Here is a 16,803-nt window from a genome sequence, read left to right as displayed (position 1 = left end):
AAAACCTGATGGATTTACAGAGATTTGTAGCAGAAATGAAGAACTGGAGTGTGCGCGAGATTGCCTGTGTTGCGGGGCTGCTTTTTGTGTCTGCAGGTGCAGGTTACTGCGTTTACTGCGTTCACTTGCGGAGAGAAAGCGCTCCTCTAGACCACCCTCAGCCACTTCACGGTGGGAGGATGTAACTTTAATCTCCAACTGTTTTTACAATAAATCCTGTTGAAGTTACACAGTTACAGTCTCTAGTTCATCAGAGACATCCTCTTTGTCGCATCCTCTTCATGCTAGTTACCGTGCTAGTGAACTAGCCTACAGGTTCATTTACACAACGAAATACTACACCGAATTGATGAGCTTGACTTATTTTATTTTGACACTGAAATATTATTAGCAGGTCACTTTCAACAAACTTAATTACATCATGCTTAGCTTAGTGATAAGCCAGCTCTCACGCTACAATCTTTTCATTACAAATATGTTTAGAATTTAGCTAATCATAAGATAAACATATTATTGAGTAGAGTAAACCTTTAAAATGAGCCAATTTTCCCATTAATATTTGAACAAGTATTATATCATTTAATAGTGAGCTGAAAGCTATTGCTCCTGAAAACATGGCTAACTAATAAACTTGGTTATTGGTTTTAAATATACGATAGAAAATATTTTAAAAAATCGTAATTCTGAGTCACATTAAAGTCATTTATTACAGAGCGTGTGGATGTGCTGAGAGAGCCAACAAATCCTCCCTCTGTCCTCCAGGTATTTTAATCATGTAGGCTGTGTGTGTGTGTGTGTGTCTGTGTGTGTGTGAAATAGAGAGACACTGCAAATAACCACCAGGTGGCAGCACATAAGCTGCAATTTGATGTTTGCTGGTCAGCTCCAAAAGTATTAAAATAAACAGAAGTTACTGGATAGAATAAACACAAAGCACAATAAGTCACTATTAGAGAAAAGACAATTTTTACAAAACAAAACAAAACACAAACCTGAACTATTACTATTTCTGTAAATAATTACATAGAATTATGTAAAAATGACTTCCACATAGTTATAGCTGGTTATGAAACCGTGATGTTGTTATTGAAGGCACAATTCAAATCCTTTATTTAAAAAGAAACTGAAAGAATAATATTTCTGGCATTTGGCAGATGTTCTTATCCAGAACATTTTGTTTTTTACAAATAAGAGTTAAGGGCCTTGCTCAGGCGCCCAGCAGTGGCACCTTGGTGGAGCTGGGGTTTGAACTCACGACCTTCTGATCCACCTTGTTATGACACAAAAATCACTGTGGACTTTCGTTAGAAAAGCAATATCTGAAGGTTTGAAGTCTTAACATGATGCTACCACCACCACCACCACCACCATGCCTCACTGGAGGAAGGTGTTATCAAGGTAATGAGTTTCTACCTAGAATGTGGACAAAATATTTAAACTTTCCCCAAACCTGGTGTCACTGGAAGCACACAATTGTCTTTGTATGTTGTTCCAGAATGACAATGCCCCTGTGCACAAAGCCCTGAGCTCCATGGAGACACAATGTGGAGATGAAGGTTGGAGTGGAAGATCCTGAGCGTCCTGAACAGACCCCTGACTCTGCAGCGACGGCACCTCAACATCAGCTTCTGATCTCACTAATGCTCTTGTAGCTGAGTGATAACAAGTCCTCACACCAACATCTAATGGAAAACCTTCTCTATAGAGTGGCAGCAAAGGGAATACTGAACATAAAGTGCTTACTGGTGTGAAGGTGTCCACAAATTACTTGGTTATTATGGGCCGTTTTCATGATGTGTTCCAATAATTTTGGAGCTGGTCCATGTTCAAACCTTACAACGTACCGTTCCTATAAACAATAATACGAAGGAAAGAGGCACTTTATTCCAAGACGCTGAGTTGTTTGGGTGAAAAATATACAAATCCCATATGTGTGTGTGTGCTGATAGCTTGGCATATTGTGTGTTCATTGTTGTTGATATCTGTTTCTGCTGCATCCGCTTCATTCTCGCAGACCTTCCTCCTCCTGGAGCTCATCTGTCTCTTTGTCCAAACTTCCATTACTCTGCATTCTCTCGCTCCTTCCTCTCTGATTGGTGTGTATTGATGAATGGATGTGGGGTTTTAAGTAAATGGATTGGATCGATTCTAGGAAGATAAGCGCAGACACAAAAACTCACACAGAACCTTCACAAACATCTCTCTCTCTCTCTCTCTCTCTATCACTCGCTCTATCTCCCTCTATCTCCCCCCTCCCTCTTTCTCTATCTCTCTTTCACTCCCACTTTCTCTCTCTCTCTCTCTCTCTCTCTCTCTCTTTCAGGCACATGTTTATTGAAACGCCGATGATTCCACTGTTTTTCTACTGGTAATAACCTTTTATTGCCATGCCTACTAGATTAATGGAAACCCACCATTACGCACCCACTCACCCTCTCACTGTGTGTGTGTGTGTGTGTGTGTTTTCACCCAGCAGAACATTCCCACATCCTACATCATATACATTTTCCAGTGTTATGCAGTTTTACCTTTAATGTGTATTTTACTGTTAAAATTCTGTTCAATTTATCTGTATAGTGCTTTTACCAACAGACATTGTCTCAAAGCAGCTTTACAGAAATATAGAAACATAGGGGGAAAAAAATTAAGTTAAAGTTTACAGTTACTATTTCTCCCTAACGAGCAAGCCTGAGGCGACGGTGGTGAGGGAAAAACTCCCTGAGATGATATGAGGAAGAATCCTTGAGAGGAACGAGGCTCAGAAGGGAACCTCGTCCTCAAATGAGAATCATGAGAGAAAAGATGGAAATATGTGGGTCAGTTAGCATGTTGTTTTCTCAGAATCGAACTGATCAGAAGGTGAATCGGACAGAATTACTAAATCAGCGTAAGCTCAAATCACAGGTTCATATGAATTGCCAAAAGAGTTGATTGGTTGAATAAAGAAAACAAAAAAATGGAGTGCTTGATGGCCATTTTGAGTCGGAAACCAGTGTGAACCACTTAGTCCTAGCCTTAGTCACAACAACAACAATTGATACAAGAGTATCAATGATATGGAGATCTTCAGTGAGGAGAGGTTTTATTTAACATTTTTGGAAGACGTTCATGGGGGGCATGTTGGCTTAGTGGTTAGCATTGGGTTTGATTGTGTAGTGTGTGTAGTTTTCATATCTTCCCTGTAGTAGTCCATGGGTAGTCCATGGGTTCTTCCCCCAGTTATGTATCCAGGTTATCCCTCCCTACCTCTGTGGGGAAAGGCTCCATCCTCCCTGCAAACATCCTGTGTCGGAAAAGCAGTACAGAAAATGGATGTATGGACGGATGGATAAATGGAATGAGGCTCCAGTGTGAACACTTTGTGAAAGTCAGAGGTGGGTTTATCACACTGTTTCTCGGTCAGCTGATTGCATGACTGTTACGATCGTAAGCCGTTTGTCTTGCGGACGTTGGACAGATTTCAACGTTTCATTCTTTAATTAATTGTAATCTCTGGCACACTGCTGTAGCATAAGAGGAATAAAACACCAGGAAATCAGAGCTTTTCCTAGAACATCACCTCCTCATGTGTTGCACTTTATACAATTTCTACTAGCAGCATTGTTTAAAGCCTGTAGCCTGCTTGTAGCTGTAAGTCTTTTTCTTCCACTCACTTGCATGTAGAGATTATGCTCTTACGGCACACGTTTTTATCCGAAGCAAATCACGAGTGAAGGAATAAACAGTGCTTTTGGTATCTGCTGTGTTCCTTGTACATTAGAGGCGCAGGTTTTTTTTTTTATTGTAATAGCAGCATTAAGCTGCTGTTTTGAAATGCGGGTGAGTGTGCTGCTGTTAACGCAAGCTCGCTAGTTGCTAAGCAATTCCGGTTTTACTTTGAAGGTCCAGATGATTTTCGTTCCATCACACACACACACACACACACACACACACATTTATACAGATCTTAGATCTATATGCCCTCGGGAAAGGTCAAACAAATTCCCATTTACTCTAAAAAAAAAATTGCACACTGAGTTATTTCTGGTATTTGACACTGTGTATCAATGGAAGGTTGAGGAGGACTCTGTTGGTCATGTGACCACTTAATATTTTTTTTTATTAAAATGGAATTGTTAATTGCTGGAGAAACTCTTCAACCTCACTGATCTCAATGGTCACGTTCTTCACTTTTAATTAGGAGAAAAACAGGAAGCCGCGTCCAAAATGACGTACTACAGGCTATGCACTTCCACCATGAGGTACGTACTCTAAAGTCTTGTGTATGAACGTGCGAAGGATCATATTTTCTCAGACATGAACACTAATGCTTGTTAACTAACCGGAAACATAATCCAGTATCCAATCAGACAAATAGGCAAACACGTGACGCTGCTTCAGTTGCAATTTATAAAACATTGACAAATAAATCACAGAAAATGTGTGGGCTCATTTAAAAGGCCACCAGGGTGCCGTTGGCCATTTTGAAATGATTTAAAATCCTAGCCCCGCCTCTTTCTACCTCTGCTGCCTCCTCTTCCTCTTCCTCCTATTTGACAAACGAATAAACAGGGACAAATAAATCATAGAAAATGCGTGGGCTCATTTAAAAGACCACCAAAGTGTCATCGGCCATTTTGAAATGATTTTTCCCTTCTTCCTCCACATCCTCCTCTTCCTCTTATTTGACAAAATAAACAAATAAATAAACGTTGGCAAATAAATCACAGAAAAAGCATGGCTCAGAGTGTCATCAGACATCTTGAAATGATTTCAAATCGTAGCCCCACCCCTTTCTTCCTCTACTTCCTCCTCTTCCTCTTATTCCACACTTCGGGTGAATAAGTTCACTTCTTCTTCTTCTTCTTGGAATTTTCCAGCACTCCTCACACTATTTATACAACACAATGGAACAGAATAGTGCACGAGTATGCGATTTGGGACGCACCCTAGAGACTATAAGACTATCTGAAGCAAGACCACAGCAACACAAGTGCAGAAGCTCCAGGCAGAAGTGGAGCACTCGCTCTGATGCCTCCTGAGTCCTGGATAAATATAGAAATGGCGTCGTACTCTGACCGCAAACGTATGTCAGACCATCAGATCGCTATAATGGACGGCCCCGTCACACCCTTGCACCCTTCTGAGGGTTTCCCATTTTTATGTCAGTGGTTAAAGATAAAGATTTTTTTTTAAAAAAAAGGAAATCTGATTGGCCTTCAACGGCTTAGTGATTGGATTCAACTCGTATGTTGTTACGGCTGACCATCAGCCACAGGGTCAAATAAAAAACCCCACAAAAACATCTGAAACATGGAATGCCAGTTTATTAGGAACACCTGCACGCTTTAGGGTTGTCCAATCATCTCATCCTGATGCAGATACATGTCAAGGTTCAGAGATCAGATGTAGACATCAGACATCAGGTCATCACCTTGTTAGTCAGAGTGTCCAGCTGTGCAGTAACTCAGATAAACACTCTATACAGCTGTGCTTTACAGAAAAGCATCTCAGATTGGACCGGACCTGGAGGGAAACTTGGCTAGAAACCCATGACTTGGTCTAGCGGCAATGTCCACTACACAGTGAGATATTCCCGAAATTCGATACTCATAAACTGATAAAAAAAAAATGTGACACTGTGAATGAATAAAAGGTTGAGGTTACCTCTGTTGGTCATGTGACGTCTTCATTTCAGCGGTGATGGATTTGAAGCTGATGTTCTTCAGATTCTGGAACTTCTTCATGTGTCATGCTGTGAAAGTGAAACACACGGCCGTGTGAATGTGACAGTGATTTCTGCTCTGGAACAGTCAGCATGAGTCTTTTTTAATAAGGATTCATCTCTGGATTCTGTTCACTTCCTGTCTTTCCTGTCTTCTTATCACAATTATAAACACACACACATACACACACAGTACATACACACACACACACACACACACACAGGAAGAGAACTGTGAATCAAGGGTACATAGAGAAATTCTGTGTGTGTGTGTATGTTTGAGTGTGTGTCTTTGCGTGTGTATGTTTATGTGTGTGTATGTTTGTGTGTGTAATGTTTGTGTTTGTGTCTTTGTCAGAGGTGGACAGTAACGAAGTACATTTACTTTTTGAGTATCTGTAATTTTCTTGAGTATTATTTTTTTCTGGAAACTTTAACTTCACTACATTTGAAAGACAAATATTACTCCACTACATTTCTGTCACGGTCATTGAGTAGAAAGTAGTTGCGTTAATCAGAGGATGATTTTCTTTCACTCTTGTAGCGTCACGTGTCGTGAAGTTCAGTGGTTTTCCGTCATTTTTTGAACTGTGATCAATCGGTGGCAAAGTGGACGGAGACAGATCATCGGCACAGATCATCGTAGTCTACAAAAACCCTCCATCTGTGGAAGCATATTGAGGTATGTATACTTATAATTTCCGGTAAAATCTTGATGGATATTGCCTGTGCCATGAGGTATGTATGGTAAGGCAAATGTTTTTTTTATTTATTTGTTTGCCTAGTTGACATAGCTTCGCATATACACCACCAACGCATTGGCAATGATGTTAGTTAATGCTGCGTCCAAATTCTCATACTATCTGTCCTAAATAGTATTCGAAAATAGAATTGAATAGAAGTATGCCCCAAATCGTAGTATGCTGAAAACAGTATTCCAAAAATTCCCGGTAGAAATTCATAATGCAGAACGATGCACACTCTAACGGGTAATATTGCCCACAACTGATGGTTTGAAATTTTTTGTTTTGATAGCAAATAAGTCTTAAGTTTTAAAAAAGGTTTTAAAGCCAGCTGGATTTTTTTTTTTTTTTTCTGATCAGTCTGCATTTACAGACCACTTGATTCAAATGTGCATGAATGGATGCAGATAGATGTGTACCTCTTTGTTGGGGGTGGTAGGAGTGTTAAATAAAAAATGATACCTGTCTTTTTTGTCAGTTGAGTTGTTTAATTTCTATAGGTTTTGTAGCATTCTAAAAGCTCTTAATTCCACAGATACTACAAACTGGTCAGTATATTCACTAGCTTTGCTACAAAAGGTACTGTAAGTATTGCATACAGCAATGCAACAATAATAAATCAATGCCTTGACATTCACTTTTTTACTTTTGATACTTTTAAAAACAAGTACTTCTGTACTTTTACTGTCTTTACAGCTTTTACTTGTCATGGAGTAATGTTTGACCAGTAGTGTCTATACTTCCACTCAAGTAGGGACGTTTTGTACTTTGTCCGCCTCTGGTCTTTGTCTGTGTATGTTTGTGTGTGTGTGTGTGTCTATTTATGTGTATGTGTATATATATGTGTGTGTGTGTGTGTGTATGAGACGGAGTGTGTATGTGTTTGTATGTTTGAAGAATTTGTATGTTTGCTTGTGTTTGTATGTTTATATGTGTGTGTATATTTGTTTGTATGCTTGTGTGTGTATTTTTCTGTATAGGTGTGTGTATGTACATGTTTGTGTGTATTTTGTGTGTGTGTGAGAATGAAAGGGAGTGTGTGTGTATTTTTGTGTGTGTGTTTGTGTGTGTATGTGTGTGTGTGTGTGAATGAGAGGGCAGGTTTTTATATCCTGATGAGGAACACAAGGTCAGGAATATCTGATAGTTAGAGAGAGAGAACGTTTCCTTCTGCTTAATGAGGGTGTGTGTAGCAGTTATTATCTGCACTACTAATGTGAATGAAAGGTCCTCATAAGAATAATAAGACAAACCCGAGTGTGTGTGTGTGTGTGTGTGTATGTGAGTGTTTGATTAAGGTCCAAAATCAGCGGGCGTTTTGTCATGTTCTTTTTTACAGGAAGGCGAAAAGGTAATGAAAAATAACACTTTGTGTTTATCCAGCTTTTTCCTTGTTCTGAGGAAACACAAGGACACAAACACACACACACACACACATTAAGGAAGTGTGTGTGTGTGTGTGTGTGTGCACATTAGCCACTGGCTCTCTCTGCACTATTTCCAGGTCAGTGATTTCCATTTTTTGGGTGGGGTGGGGGTGGGGGGGTAATTTAATTGCACTGAGAGATGAAAGTGCCCGAAAGAGCCATAATCCTTCACACACACACACACACACACACACACACACACACACACTGACAGACAGATAAGCCACTGGGCTGTAATGATGAAACTCGAACGTCCTCAAATGTCCCTGCCTTTGTGTGTGTGTGTGTGTGTGTGTGCTGATCTTCCAGAAGCCTGATGAGGAACGGCATAAAATATTTACACTGTGTTTATACATAATGCAATACTGACCACACACACACACACACACTTACCATAATTCAGGTTGATAGAACTTTATTTCAGCAAATATTACATACACTGTAAAAAAAATGCATTTGGAATTTCTATAGCAACAGCTGGACAGATGTAGGTAAGGGGATTTTTTTATAGTTTCTATATTTTGTTCTGACGTAGATGTGAACGTGAAACGCGATTAAATCGAACTCCAGATCAAATCAAGAGATCATGAAAGCGACACTACAGACACAGGCAGACTGAACATCTGGAACTTCTGTCGGTTGCAAAAACACGGAGGAACACAGCGACGTGAAAAAGAAAAAAAAAACAAAAAAAAACTGAATGGAACGACACTGTAGGCTAAAATTCCCTAGAAGTTTCTTTCTCTTCTACTCAAAGGCACTGTACATCTCAGGACAACTAACAGATGACACATAACAACAAAAAACTCTGTGTGTGTGTCTGTGTGTGTGTGTGTGGGTGTGTGTGGGTGAGACACAGACACACACACACACACCAACAACGCTTCAATGAGTCTGATCTCAGGTTTGGCGTCGCCCCCAAAAGCTGGAGCACAAACACAGATGCCTGTGTGTGTGTGTGTATGTGTGCGTGTGTGTGTGTGTGTGTGATTATAATTGTATCTCATCAGCCACTGAGTCAAAGTGTCTCTCACATGTCGCTCTGTGTTAAAGGAGTAACTCCAATGTTGTTGTTTTTTTTTTATTCACCACATTTGTGAAGTTTGTGAATCAGTTTAAATAAGTACTGATGAGTCAAGATCGAGTTCAAATGAGTCAAGTTGGAGTTTAAATGAGTCAAATTGGAGTCAAATGAGTTTAAAAAAGTTTAAATGAGTTAACGAGTTCCAATGAGTCAAGATCGAGTTCAAATGAGTCAAGATTCAGTTCAAGTGAGTCAAGTTGAAGTTCACACAAATCAAAGGCTTCCAATGAGTCAAGATCAAGTTCAAATGAATCAAGCTGAAGTTCAAATGAGTCAAATGCTTCCAAATGAGTCACTATCAAGGTCAAATGAATCAAGCTGAAGTTCAAATGAGTCCAAGAGTTCCAATTAGTCAAGACTTAGTTGAAACGATTAAAGATGGAGATCCAGTGACTCATGATGGAGTTCAAATGAGTCACGTTGGAGCTCAAGACTGAGTTGAAATGACTGAAAATGGAGTTCCTCAAAATGAATAAAGACGAAGTTCAAATGAGTCAAGATAAAGTCCAAATGTGTAACCCCAGAAACATCTGGGTTCCAATGAGTCAACACTTAGTTGAAACGATTAAAGATGGAGTTATAATGACTCATGATGGAGTTCAAATGAGTCACGTTGGAGCTCATATCAGTCAAGACTGAGTTGAAAAGATTCAAAATGGAGTTTTTCAAAATGAATCAAGACAAAGTTCAAATGAGTCAAGATGGAGTTCCAATGAGTCAAGATGCAGTTCAAATGAGTCAAGATGCATTTCAGATGAGTCAAGATGGAGTTCAAATGAGTCAAGATGGAGTTCAAATGAGTCAAGATGGAGTTCAAATGAGTCAAGATGCAGTTCAAATGGGTCAAGATGGATTTCCAATGAGTCAAGATGCAGTTCAGATGAATCAAGACGAAGTTCCAATGAGTCAAGATAGAGTTCAAATGAGTCAAGATGCAGTTCAAATGAGACAAGAAGGAGTTCAAATGAGTCAAGATGCAGTTCAGATGAATCAAGACGAAGTTCAAATGAGTCAAGATGGAGTTCCAGTGAGTCAAGATGGAGTTCAAATGAGTCAAGACGCAGTTCAAATGAATCAGGATTGAGTTCAGATGTGTCAAGATGCAGTTCAAATGAGTCAGGATGCAGTGCAAATGCGTCAAGATCAAGTTCAAACTAGTCAAGATTCAGTTCAGATGAGTCAGAGTTCCAGTGAGTCAAGATCTGAGTTTGATGATTCAATGATTTAAGATGGAGTTCCATAGGCTCATGATGGAGTTCAAATGAGTCAAGACTGAGAAAAGCCTTAACTTTAGTCTCATACAGACCTCAAAAACAAAAGTGCAAATTCTCTTAAAAAGATGCAGTCATACCTAAGCAATTGCTGGTTAATTTCAGAACTACACAGTTTCTTCCTCTGCCATTGACAAACAGGATCTCAAGAACAGCCAAATGTTTGCTAATTCACCTAATAATCAAACAATTCATTGACTTATGCTAGTTTTCTCACCTAATTGTCTTGATTTGTGAACTGAGCCAATGATTAGAGTGTTAGGGTTAGGGTTAATGTTACCCTTGTTGGTGTCTGGAGGCATCATCATCCCTCATCATTCATTTAGTGTCGAGTTCGATATGTTCTTTATTATTTTTACTCGGATAAAGTGAAAAAAAAACCACATTAGATGTACATTGCGAATAATTTGGATGGAGTCTTTAGTGTCAATGCTGCATTTTATTAGTCTTATTAATTTCAAAAGAGAGAAAAAATGATGGTGATCCAGCAACGTTAAACGGATAAAAAGTACGATATGTTGTTCATTAATAAATGAGATTAATAACTAGAATGCATGGCAAGCTGCTGTGGTCTCCATAGCAACAGTAACTTCCTGTTGTTGATTTTTTTTCCTACTACTGACCAAATGAATATTCACAAATATCTTCGACGACATCATTCATTCATGACGATCTGAATAAACAGGTTCTTTTAAACTTTTTTTTGTCTGTTGTAATTACACTGTGTGTGTGTGTGTTATAAATGCAGAGGATTCAAGAACAATGGACAATAATCTTGTTAAAATAGAGCTGCTTTGCTTTTTAGGTAGAAATGTGTTAATCCCGAATCCTCCGTGCTGAGTTTACGTATTCTATATTCGCCATTTAGAGCCAAAAAACAGTGCAATGAAGTCTGTAAGGTACAGCGAAACAAGGACACACATGGAACTAGAAGAAATTCTGCTGCAAATATGCCACTGTGTGTGTGTGTGTGTGTGTGTGTGGGTTCACATATCCCTTCAGAAAGGTAGTCTAATGAGTCTTACTCAAAGTAAGACTTTCTGTATGTATGTTGTGTGTGTTCTGTGTTATTTTGTGTGTGTGTGTGTGAGATCATTCCTACTTCCTGCCCCAAAGGGATACAGCAGACCCACTCTCTCGAAAACGCCCAACAACATCAAAATAACAAAAATAAAACGCGTCGTATTGATCAGTTCTATTATTTTTCTTTTCTGTAAAATACAAATGTTACACAGCGAGAGGGAAATATACCTTTATCTAAGCCATTAGTAATATTAGTACTTCGTTTTCTACAAGTGACGCCTAAAAACGTGCTTTTGGTTTCTCCTTCCTCTTTTAGAAAAAAAAAAAAAAAAAAAGCAGAAAGAAAAAAAAATAAGCGTAACGACGATTACGACAGGTATCCGTCATCGTCGTCGTCGTCGTCGTATTCTTCGTCGTCTCCCATGTCCTCCTGATCGTTCAGGATGGCGTCGTCTTCGTCATCGGAGAGCAACGAGTCCCCGCTCCCGAAGTCTCCTGAACCCTCCAGTGCTGTAACACAACACACACTCGTTTAAAAAAATATATATATATACCTGTTAAGGTGCATTATGTCTAACCTTAAAAAGATTTGGAATGAAGTGAATCTGTCAGAACGTCAGATCTATTTAAGGTTTTATTCACACAACGTTAACAACACAATGCATTACATCAGTACAATCAGACTGAGGTCTCAAGTCTCTTGCCTTCAGGGATTGCCCTGTATTAGGCTTCATCAATCTTCTACTCGGCACTGATGTGCTTTCCAGCTCCTGCTAAGAAACAGCATTCAGGCAACCCACTGCTCCCACCACCATGCCTCACTCTGGGCCTCATTAGAACAGAGAAGTCTCGTACTTGTATGTTTTTTTGGCAAACTGGTGATGAACTTGTTGCTGCCTTCTGTTTGTGAGGTTTGTGCAGAGGGTTTAGATGGAACTATGACAATCAGGAATAACATTATGACCATCTACATAATATTGTGTTGATCCCCCTTTTGTTGCCAAAACAGCCCTGACCCATTATGCATTGTGTTTTCTGACACCTTTCTATCAGAACCAGCATTAACTTCTTCAGCAGTTTGAGCAACAGTAGCTCGTCTGTTGGATCGGATCACACGGGCCAGTCTTCGCTCCCCACGTGCATCAATGTTGCCGGTTCACCACTGTTCCATCCTTGGAGCACTTTTGATAGATACTGACCACTGTAGACCGGGAACACCCCACAAGAGCTGCAGTTTTGGAGATGCTCTGATCCAGTGGTCTAGCCATCACAATTTGGCCCTTTGTCAAACTCACTCAAATCCTTACTCTTGTCCATTTTTCCTGCTTCTAACACATCAATGTTGTGGACAAAATGTTCACTTGCTGCCTAATATATCCCACCCACTAACAGGTGCCATGATGAGGAGATCATCAGTCTTATTCACGGCACCTCTCAGTGCTCATAATGTTATGCCTGGTCAGTGTAAGCTGAGTAAGTGATCCAAACCGGGTCAAAGTCACAGCATTTTTTATACATTTGAGCAATTAAGGGCCTAGCAGTGGCCACTTGGCGGAGCTTGGATTCAAACTCATAACCTTCTGAGCAATAGTCCAACAGCTTAACTACTAAGCTACTACATCCCTTTGAACAACTGCCAGTAGCTTTCTCCAGAGATGTTCCTTGAGAAACTCAAGGCCCATATTTCCAGCTAGTGTTTTGTCATTGGTCTGTCTCAAAAAGGAAGAAAGTAAGTCAGGCAAGGTCAAAGTTCTGAGGCACATCACCGCCCAATATCTAACAATGGTTCATGGATATTTTAAGTAAATTTAGAGAAGCACATATTTGCAGCAGTGGCTTCCCCTGTTGTCGATATTGCCATTGAGTTTGTCCAGTAATGATTTTCTTCACACCAGTCTTCTATTAATTTCAGCTCTGTGGAGTGTCCAGGATACGTGTCCTGTGAGTAGCTTCATCTGTCCAAGACTTTTTCTTTACTTTTCTGACTTATTTTTCTGACTTATTTTTCTGACTTTTCTGAAAATCTTTTCCTGGGTGGCTTCCTCTGGACCATCTGAGATGGAGACTGGAGATCTACTGATTTAAACAGGTGGAATCAGGTGTAGCTCCTGCTTGATTGGTATGAAAACCTGCACCCACACTGGCCCTTTGAGGATAAGATTGGATGCTCCTGATCTAGGCTGAGGTGCGATTGTGCCGATGATGCTCAGTGAGATGTTCAAGCCCTGGCTGATCCTTTTCTGGAACGTTGTCCAGGATTTATTTTTGCACCTTGGTCTCCATGATGCTGTTTGCTTGGATATGTTCTGTGATGAACTCGCTACTTCTATTGAGATCATGTGACCCTTTATTCACACACTGACCTTAATTTGGTCATTATGAAGTTTGTGGTGTACACACTCCTACACACACACACACAGACTTATTCACACCTAGAAGCAATTTATAATAGCGAGTGCTTGCCCACCGCATTCGGCCGGTCCCATCCTGCGTGACCCGGCGACCTTGTTTCCATAGCGATCCACACACCAGCACAGTCCACTGCTGCCATGGCACTGGTGAGGCTTATAGAAGCCGTCCTCGTCGCAGGAGGGGATGTACTGACCTATGAATGCACGTAAAAATCGCTGTAATCACGCTGAGTTGTTAAAACTAACACCAGTATATATATTTAGTGATTTTTCCTTCTATGCCTGCAGCTATCATGGCCTCATGTGAGAGCAGCTTGGTACATTCACAGAGCTGCTCTTTTTCTCCTCAAAACTCTTCCTGTGTGGTTAAAATATTTAAAGTGATCGTAGTCGTGTTAAGCTGGCCGTGTGTTACATGGTCGTAATTGCTTTACTATGAATAAATCATTGAATTTCAATGCATGTGCGCTGCATGTAACTCGCTGTGAGACATGTACATAGATTTACATCACAGGAAGGATCTATTTAGCAGTAACTATGATGTATATGAGAGAGAATGAGAGAGAGAGAGAGAGAGAGAGAGAGAAAGAGAGAGAGAGAGAGAGAGAGAGAGTGTCACTCACCCAGTAGTTTCTTCCTAGCTTGCTGTTTGTGGATGTTAATAATCTGTGACTGGCAGGGAGACTCTAAAATAAGTGATAGAAAAATCTCAAATCAGGACAAACAACACAAGCAGTTACATCTTAAACAGGATCTGATATCCAGCACTAATTAAACAATGAAACTATTAGGATTAATACGCAATAATATAAATCTGTCATCTGTCTTCTTGTGATCTATGTTTAGTCTATCGGTTTTTAGTTTCTCCTCAAAGGCGTATTGGGGAAAAGAAAAAACGAAGAAAGAGTAAATAATCTGCCTTTTTCCATGTTTATTATGACTGTGCTTTATGTCTCTGATGATGAAAGAGAAGAAAACATCGTCTAAAATGGGGATGGAATTTAGGGGGTGTGTCACGCTAATCGTCGGACACAACCGTCACTGATATGTGAAGCTACAGTCTGGAGTAGAAAGAAATCAGCCCCAGCCTCACTTCTCATTTTATATCAGACTCACAAACAGAAAAAAATGTCTGAGAAAGGGTTAAAAAGCACCCCTTGTTTGTTTACCCAGGTGTCTCTGGAAGCACGAGCACCACTCTTTGCTGGAGATGAGCTGGTCTCGGCCCAGGTCACATGACCTGAGGAAGGTCTTTGTGCATGCGTCTTCCTTCTCCAGGAGGAGACCGGCCAGTTCTGACTGATCCAGGTGAAGATCAAAGTTCATGTCCAGTCTGGTGAACATCCAGCCCAGGGAGCCTTTACAGATGGGTGCCTTAGTTATGTCCACTGAAAAGAGAGAGAGAGAGAGAGAGAGAGGGGTGTGGAGAGGGAGAGAAAGGGAGAGAAGAAGATATAGAGAGTGAAACGGAGAGAGACAGAGAGAGACAAAGTAAAAGACAGAGAGAGAGAGAGAGAGAGAGATAGGGAGAGGGAAAGAGAGAGAAGGAGAGAGAGAAAAAGAGAGAGCGAGGGCGAGCAAGAGTTAGAGGAAGGGAAAAGTAGAGAGAGAGAGAGAGAGAGAGAGAGAAGGAGAGAGAGACAGAGAGAGAGAGAGAGAGAGATTCAGGGAGAGTGCAGGGAAATAGAGATAGGGAGAAAGAGACAGAAAGAGAGAGAGAGAGAAATAGAGAGAAAGAGATTTAGTCATGTAATCGAACCCCTCTGTGGCTGTGTTTCATTTTGGCTGAAATATCAGAGGGTTCGGATCAGGACATACTCATTTCTGGTCTGAGGAGCTTCAGCTTCTTGCTGCTCTCGTACCCATCTCTGCTCCAGTCCCTCAGTCTGCTCACCACTTTGCTCAGTTCAGCATCAGTGCACTCTACACACACACACACACACACACACACAAATTTCTTGACTGGCTTCTAGCTACAACTCTGTGATCTGAAGTATTCATTAACCCACATTTTTAAAAGCTGTCAGAAACACAATGACAGTCATTTACTAAAAGCACAGCTACTGAAAGATGCTTGTGTTTGTCTAAAAGGCACGAAAACACAACAGCGTGTGTGTTTCAGCAGTTTGTTGGATGAGAATCATGTGGTGTATAAAGGTGTGTGTGTGTGTGTGAGAAAGAGAGAGAGAGAGAGAGAGTGGGAGTGTGAGGAGACAAACAGCATTATAAAATAGATACCTTCTGAGGAACAGTGTGTGTGTGTGTGTGTGTGTGTGTGTGTGTACCTTTCTTCTCCAGAGCTTTGTTTATTTCTAACACACATGGGCACTGTCCTGAACACTTCACTGCAATCTGTGTTCCAGAGATACATGCCTGATACTCCATTTGACACTACCGTACACACACACACACACACACACACACACACACAGAATGAGAGAGAGAGAGAGAGAGAGATCAGAGTGTAACAAATACATCTTTTGATTACGTACTGGAAAATATCCTGGAAAAATTACAAATCAGATACACATGCAGACAGAAATTGATATCAGAAGGAAGTGTGTGTGTGTGTGTGTTCTACCTTGGTGGAATAAGTGTGTCCGTCTGTCCCACACACTGGTGCAGGATGTACCAGCGGACATCTCTTACACTTCACCAGCGGAGGCTTGAGGCTTGTGCTCTTTAAGCTGAAAGGCAGGGAGAGGAAAAGAAGAAGAGTGAATGATGGAGGGATTTCTGTGTGAAGAAAGAAAACATGAGGAATTTTGACATTTTTATAGTCTGAATGATTCAGGACTAGAATTAGGAATTAATTTATAGAAAATATTAGGATGTGCTGGATCAAGTGTTAGGCTGCTGATTTTTCAGATTGCTCTCTCTCTCTCTCTCTCTCTCTCTCTCTCATTGCCTCCCTCCCTCTCTCTCTCTCTCTCTCTCTCTCTCTCTCTATATATATATATATGTCTTTGTCTCTCTCTCTGAGTTCAATTCTCTCTCTGTCTCTCTCTCACTGTCTCTCTTTCAGTGTCCCCCTCTCTCTCTTTGTGTCTCTCTCTCATACTTTGTCTCTCTGTCTGTGTGTCTCTCTCACTGTCTCTCAGTGTCTCTCTGTCACACTCTCTCCCTCTTAGTTTCTCTCT

The 16,803-nt window shown here is 40.5% G+C and overlaps 2 protein-coding genes across 3 annotated transcripts in view; both read right to left on the bottom strand.

Annotated features, from left to right (window-relative positions):
- Positions 1 to 5,791, bottom strand: part of LOC131349231 (CD209 antigen-like protein E) — a 28,792-nt gene extending 23,001 nt beyond the window's left edge. The window contains exon 1 of the mRNA XM_058384754.1: positions 5,647 to 5,791. Coding sequence (XP_058240737.1) covers positions 5,647 to 5,659 — 13 coding nt within the window. The 5' untranslated portion in view covers positions 5,660 to 5,791. The remainder of the gene's footprint in view (positions 1 to 5,646) is intronic.
- Positions 5,792 to 8,272: 2,481 nt separating this feature from the next.
- The window catches only part of spock3 (SPARC (osteonectin), cwcv and kazal like domains proteoglycan 3), a 31,904-nt gene continuing 23,373 nt past the window's right edge, over positions 8,273 to 16,803 (bottom strand). For both annotated transcript variants that reach the window (XM_058384743.1, XM_058384742.1), the window contains exons 5-11: positions 16,245 to 16,350; positions 15,949 to 16,054; positions 15,482 to 15,586; positions 14,833 to 15,051; positions 14,287 to 14,349; positions 13,720 to 13,857; positions 8,273 to 11,762 (exon numbers count right to left, since the gene is read on the bottom strand). In XM_058384743.1, coding sequence (XP_058240726.1) covers positions 11,620 to 11,762; positions 13,720 to 13,857; positions 14,287 to 14,349; positions 14,833 to 15,051; positions 15,482 to 15,586; positions 15,949 to 16,054; positions 16,245 to 16,350 — 880 coding nt within the window. In that variant the 3' untranslated portion in view covers positions 8,273 to 11,619. The remainder of the gene's footprint in view (positions 11,763 to 13,719; positions 13,858 to 14,286; positions 14,350 to 14,832; positions 15,052 to 15,481; positions 15,587 to 15,948; positions 16,055 to 16,244; positions 16,351 to 16,803) is intronic.

Source organism: Hemibagrus wyckioides, linkage group LG29 (assembly GCF_019097595.1).
Source record: "Hemibagrus wyckioides isolate EC202008001 linkage group LG29, SWU_Hwy_1.0, whole genome shotgun sequence".
Classification (NCBI taxonomy): Eukaryota; Metazoa; Chordata; class Actinopteri; order Siluriformes; family Bagridae; genus Hemibagrus; species Hemibagrus wyckioides.
The sequence above is the reverse complement of the archived record's forward strand: the minus strand, read 5'-3'. Positions and strand labels throughout refer to the sequence as shown.